Here is a 6,395-nt window from a genome sequence, read left to right on the forward strand (position 1 = left end):
AATGGTTCTCTTCTGTTCCCTACCTTACAAGGCAAAATAATAATAATAATTATTATTATTATTATTATTATTATTATTAATTTTACTATTTTCTACCGTGAACCTTCTGTTCCACGCAGGCCATAGAGTGTGATCTCATCCCCCACTTTTCCTCATTCCAAGGTACAACTCTGCTCAGAAGCACCTTTCCTGCTTCCACCAAAGTTTTTGGTTCCAATCTAAATCCTTATTAGTTTCCCCCTTTCTTGCTATTATTTCCAGCCTCCGCTGTGAACACTGCTGTCCGCTCTGACCACCAATGCTTTTGAGTTTTGTAACCTTAGAGCCTGTGTTGGGTTGCCTATACTGGATTCTTATATTCTTCTCCAGTTGTATCATGTCACAATACAAAGTGCTTTATACGTATCAAGGTGTTATGTAAATCTGATCACCTGGCTAGGGCCAGGCTTAGGTCTGCTGTTCTTTTGCTGAATCTCTTTTTTCTTCTTGTATAGTGACAAGGGCTCACAGAGGCACCTAATGATAGCTATTTTGAAGAAAGTTCCCTATCTTCTTGGATTTGGGGGAGCTGGAGTCACATCTCATAAGAATAGCAAGGTTTATATGGGTTTGGGCCTCCTCAGGGCTTCGTTCCCTCTCCCCATGCAGTGCCCATAGCTGGCAGAAGACGCAGGGATTTAGAATCAAGAACTTGGATCTGATCTAATGCACCCAGAGCAGAACTGCCTGCTAGATCACTATGGCGATTTCTGGCTAGATCTGCCATAAGCAAAATGTTGCATCCTATTGGCCTCTTGGGAATGACAAAGCCATGGTATTTTGAAGGAAAGTAGAAAGGGAGAGGGGCTCAGTGGGGCTCCATTAACCTCCACGTGCCTAGACTTGAGAACACCATGGGAAACACCACCCCCACCTCTAGCTGCTTCCTGAATTACTAAAACTTGTGGGTCCCTATCTACTCCTAGTTTCCCCTGAAGGGATAGAGAGGCTCCGTTAGAGAAGCAAGATGGGATTGGTGATCTGTGTGTGAATCCCTTTCACTCCTACTAAAGAGGTGCCAATCTAGCCTGCTCAGCCTTCCATGGTCCGCTTGACATCTGCACTGTCCCAGGAAGCCACCTCAGCAGCAAAGCCTCCCTCAATCTCAGATTTGGGCAGCTAAACAACCTTTGTTCTCCCCTATTTTCTGGAGAGTTCTCTAAGGCATTGGCAACCTTAATCCTCGAAGGATGTTCAAGTCAAGCCCTAACCTTCACCTTCCTGCTCCCAGAGATGATAATAGTGATTCTGTGCTGTTGGCCTTGAAGCACAGTGGACCTGTTTTCCACAATGCACTTTGAACATATTGCACCTAGAGCTTGTAAGAGTGAATGGATGTTGTAATTTGACTCATGCCAAACACTTTAAGCCTCCGACTAGGTCACCATGGAATCCAGAGACCAAATGTCCTCCAGCCTCCATTCCCCACCTCGTCTCTCAGGAAATAAGATGCATGAAGTGAGTGTTTTTTTTAGTTTGTTGCTTTCCTCACAGCATCCCCATTCCAATTAATCAAGTTCTCCAAGAGTTGGAACGTTGGTTTCAAGTGGCTGAGCAATAAACTGGCTTTCTTGCCCTCATCGTACATGGCCAACCCAATCTAAATGTCAGCTCCTTTCTTGTTAACTGACACCTAACAACTAGCGTAGCCCTGGCCCAGTGGTCTTGGCCAGAGAAAGGTCAGCTCAGAGGAGATGGAGCCACAGATGCAAGGGCCTTTCCAATGAGGACATAAATAGGGACATTGGAAAGACCAAAAGAGAATGGAACATAGTGACCTGATTGCTGCAGGCTAACAGTGAGCTGTGATATTTTCACACCAGCCACCTTACGTAGGACTCCCCAAGGTCAGGACTACTCTTCAGGGCATTGACACAGATTGGCAGGGCCCAGTAAAATTAGTTAGTAGTTAAGGATCTTTCAATCACCTCTTAGAAGAAAGTGGTGTTATCCTTGCTTTGTAAATGGAGACTGACATCCAGGAGCCCTATTTTCCATGAAAAAACCCCTGTAACCCAGGAGCTATAGTCTGATTTTGGTTCCTCTAAAAATTAGCCTTTGCCAGATGCTAAATTCAATTCAAGACCCAGTGAGTATCTTCTATGTTTCTAAGATTGTTAGGCACTGTGGGAAAATTGCAGTAGTCAATTCTGCTTTATGAGTTGCTTGCTATTTCTTAGAAGAGATGAGACATGGATACTTTCAATGGGAAATAGTACACCCAACTGTCCATCAGCCAATGAATAGATAAATAAAATGTGATATATCTGTATAATGAAATACTATTTAGCCATTAAAAGGAATGAAGTACTGAGACATGGTACAGCATGGAAGAACCTTGAAAAAACATGCTAAACGAAAGAAGCTGGTGACAAAAGACCATGTATTATATAATTTCATTGACATGAAATATCCAGTATAGGCAAATCTGTAGAGACGGAAAGCAGATCAGTGGTTGCCTAGACTGAAGGGTGGGGGTGGGGATGGTGAGTGACTGAACAGGTACAGAGTTTCTTTTTGGGGTGATAAAAATGTTCCAAAGTTAATTGTGGTGTTGGTGGCATAACTGCAAATATACTGAAAAACATTGAATTATCTATTTTTATGGCATGCAGATTATATCTTGATAAAGGTATTTTAGAAAGAAACTATACAAGATGATATGTAATTGAGTGAGAATTTGTGGGGTTTAGACGGTAACCGTTTTACAGAAAACAGCGTCACACTAGCGCCAACAGAACGCTTCCTGGATGTCTTTGATGGAGCACATTGAGGAGTATGGGGCAGGAGGACTCTAGAAAAGTGGCTGACAGCCGTGAACAAGAGTAAGTTTTGTTGTGGGAGGAAAACGCATTTGGTGCCGAGAATAGCCAGACATGGAGTGGAAGGTAGGGAGAAGAAGGTTGTATGGAGAGATGGGAACAAATTGTGAAGAGGCTTGGATGCCAAACTGGGTTTAGATTTTTATCCTACACACAGTGTGTAGGATCTTGATCAAGAGAATAATTGGACACAGTGCACCAAGGTCTAGAGCATCAGGGCGAGTTTGAATTCCAGGGGCAGGAAAAAGAAAGCAGGTTTTGAGGCTTTGTATAGATCATATAGAAGAGTTTTGTTTATACAAAACTGGTTGGAATGAACGAGATGTAAGGGCTCCAAGCTAGAATCAGCCAGAGCTGGTCTCAACAGGGCCAGTGTCCCTTTGCTGCTTACACTTGGGGAAATGCCCGTGTTCTCTTTCCTATCTTTTTGTCTCTGGGACCTGTCAAAATAGGCTATGATGCTGGAGGCTAAGAATTTGAGTTTACTGAGTTTACAGTTTGACCAACGGCCGGCTGGTACAGATCACGAGCTGCAAAATATTTCATCTGTGAGGTCACGAAGGGAAATGAGATGGGATCAATAGGAGTGTCTTCTATTTCCTTAACGGTCAAGTCTGAACTGCTTTTTTTCTACTTTCTTTTGGCAAACCACAAACCATTAAAAATGGAAAGAATAACTTTTTATGAGACCCACAAAAGCTTATTTTTAATCAGTTGTGTGGTCTGCTCACCTTTGCGGTTGGTGCTCCTCTCGATGTGATTCACAAAAATAAATGAGTGCTAACCTAGTGGTTTCAAACCCTTTTAAAGCAGCACCCCCTTTTTGATGGTTCAGTATTTACCCAATATTTAAGACAGAGCCCTTGGGTTTCAGCCTTGGCCCCCCAGCCTCATTCAAGGCCTCACTGAGGAAGATTACTTCTCGGTGCCACTTGTCGCTCAGGACTCCCATTTCTTCGTTTGTAAGGCTTCTAGTGGAAACTTGTTTAGCACTTCAGAATAAGTTATTTAAAAGGAGGGTGGTGAAGAAGGAAAGGGAGTTTAGAAAGGAAGACAATAAGGAGACAGTGTGACTGTGCATATTTATTTATTGCATTATCCAGCAGGCATTTGTTGAGCAACTCTTGTGTGCCAGGCACTATAGTAGGTGATTTAAAGGTAGATATGATACGTTCCACCCTCACAACTCAGTCAAGAAAGGGGACTTTATTTCAGTGTGACAAGTGCAGTGGGAGGGCATCTGATCCAGACCAGGAATCAGAAAAGCCTTTGAGGCAGAGTTACCAGCCCAGCGGAGAACCGGAGGGTGAATAGAGAGAGCCAGGCAGAGACACAAGCCCTTCAGGGCCATGGAGGTGTGTGAGGTGTCCCAGGTGAACCTCTGATGGTGAATTGGTGAGAAATAAGACTGCCCAAAGCAATGGCACCTAAGTCAGTTGGTAGATATAAGTTGCACCAAGCACATTCTTTTGGTGGGGAGTGGACAGTTAGCAGAAGATGCTGGGGCATGCTTAACCCTCCTGAAGGGAAGTAGAAACTGGATTTACCCCTTGTTAGTGAAAAAGGGGATGCTCATGAGGTGGATAACAGCCTGGCATAGTGCACTCTTCGGTGTGTCTGGCTTTAGGCCTTCTTTTTAGCACAAGTGTGGAGTTTTTGGTCATGATAGGGATAGTTGTGTGGGCAGAGTCTCATCAGATCTTGTGAGCTGTGGACTATCCAGATTCCGAGAAAATAGAGTCGAGGGAGACTGGACTTATGTGACAGTGTGTTGGGGAAGAAGAAGGTGGGGGGCTTGAGAGAGGGATCCCTGCAGTGGAATGAGGAGAAAGGAGCTTTGTGTGCACTGGCTTAGGCTGCCAGCACAAGTGTGGGTTTTGTGGCAGCTGCAGGCCTCTGTTCCTAATATAGGCAAAAGCTCCGAAGCCTCTGGCCTGACACCTGTTAGCTAGAGGCTTTCCTGAGCTGACCTCTCTTTGGGCTATCTCTTCCCCCATATGCATCTTATGTATCTGACTCATTGCGGGGGCCAAACCCCCACTGCTGAATCACTTGAACCGAGAGCCACCCAGTTGACAAATTGCCTTCTCTCAACTTGGGTGGGGCTGCTGGATTTTTGAGGGGTGGGATTTCTTCAACTGTTACTAAGGAAAGGGGTGAGGCTGACCTAGCCAAAAGGAAACGGGGTGCTCCTCTGGGAAGTGGCCATTCTTGGCAAAGAACTGAGCATGTGGGAAGGGGGTACTCTGGACACAGAAGTCCTGGAGCGGGCGGGCCTTATCCCCCTAGATGGAGGGAAATGAAATGTGAACTGCTTAATGCTGCTGCAGCTGCTTCCTAACTTTGCCTTTTTCTTCCTTTGACCTTTGGAGGACTGGGGTAGAGAAGAAGAGATGGGGTTCCAAGGTAGCCAGCCTTTTCCTGACTGACCCGTATTCCAGTCCCCACCTCCCCAGCTCTGTGGCCCCTGGGATGTGGCAGCTCAGTGCAGCTAGCATAATTCCCTTTGTCTCTCTCCTCCTTCCCTCTCCTTCTCTTCCTTTCCTGTCCCTTGGTTCCTCTTCCTGGCCCCTGTGGGTGGCTGCAGCCCAGCCCTGGGGAGCCCCTGTGGAAGTGGAGTCCTTCCTGGTCCACCCTGGTGACCTGCTGCAGCTTCGCTGTCGGCTGCGGGACGATGTCCAGAGCATCAACTGGCTGCGGGACGGGGTACAGCTGGTGGAAAGCAACCGTACCCGCATCACAGGGGAGGAGGTGGAGGTGCGGGATTCCGTGCCTACCGACTCTGGCCTCTACGCTTGTGTGACCAGCAGCCCCTCAGGCAGCGACACCACCTACTTCTCCGTCAATGTCTCAGGTTGGTAGCAAAGCCTTGCCCTCACTTTCTCCTTGGATCCACCCCTCCTACCCTCTCTGCTAGTTTCAGGGGATGATGAACCTCCTCCCCTTCCGTGATCTGCCCCCACTCTGCTTCAGAAACTGCTGCCCACTAACATTGCTCCCTGCCCGCTGCGTGGCTTAGCTTTCAGAGGGGTGACCAAGTGGTGCAGGCCCTGGGCCAGATCTGGGGCTTTCCAGATCTACCTCGGAGGTGATTACTGATACTCTTGGGGCAGTAAGACACTGATTTTTCTACCACTTGCCCAGATTTCCAGGGTGCTATGTAGGGCTCATTCAGCTTCCATATTCTCATTCCCTTGCCATTTGGACTTGGTACTCGGCTTAGTGATTAGAGTCTCAGAATATGTCGTGAAGTCCCTACTGAGATGGAGAAGGATCCAGGTGCATCGCCATATCCACAGGCTTTATGGAAAACATCTGTCCTCCAGCTATGGACCTATGTTAAGGCAGCCAGGGAACCCTAGAGCTCTGTGACTTTGGGAATCTGCCACTTTTAGAATGTGACTTTCACAAAAGTGGGATGAAACAAAGTAGAGCTGAAATTTCCTTTCTGCCATTTGTGTACCCCAGGGTGCGGGCTTGGCACCTCCCCAACTCAGGCATCCTTTAGAACTTGCCCCTAACAGGGACCCGCCT

General features: G+C 46.7%; 1 protein-coding gene across 13 annotated transcripts in view; it reads left to right on the forward strand.

The window, feature by feature from the left end:
• Positions 1-6,395, forward strand: part of FGFR1 (fibroblast growth factor receptor 1) — a 46,105-nt gene that overhangs the window by 24,498 nt on the left and 15,212 nt on the right. For 7 of the 13 annotated variants that reach the window (XM_015592885.2, XM_006916294.3, XM_015592886.2 and 4 more), the window contains one exon: positions 5,449-5,715. The exons of 4 other annotated variants lie outside the window; for them this stretch is intronic. In XM_015592885.2, the coding sequence (XP_015448371.1) occupies positions 5,449-5,715 (267 nt within the window). Of the gene's footprint in view, positions 1-593; positions 598-5,239; positions 5,268-5,448; positions 5,716-6,395 lie in introns of those variants that run through there. 2 more of the 13 variants (XM_025049898.1, XM_025049897.1) reach the window with 2 other exon arrangements.

Source organism: Pteropus alecto, unplaced genomic scaffold (assembly GCF_000325575.1).
Source record: "Pteropus alecto unplaced genomic scaffold, ASM32557v1 scaffold24, whole genome shotgun sequence".
Classification (NCBI taxonomy): Eukaryota; Metazoa; Chordata; class Mammalia; order Chiroptera; family Pteropodidae; genus Pteropus; species Pteropus alecto.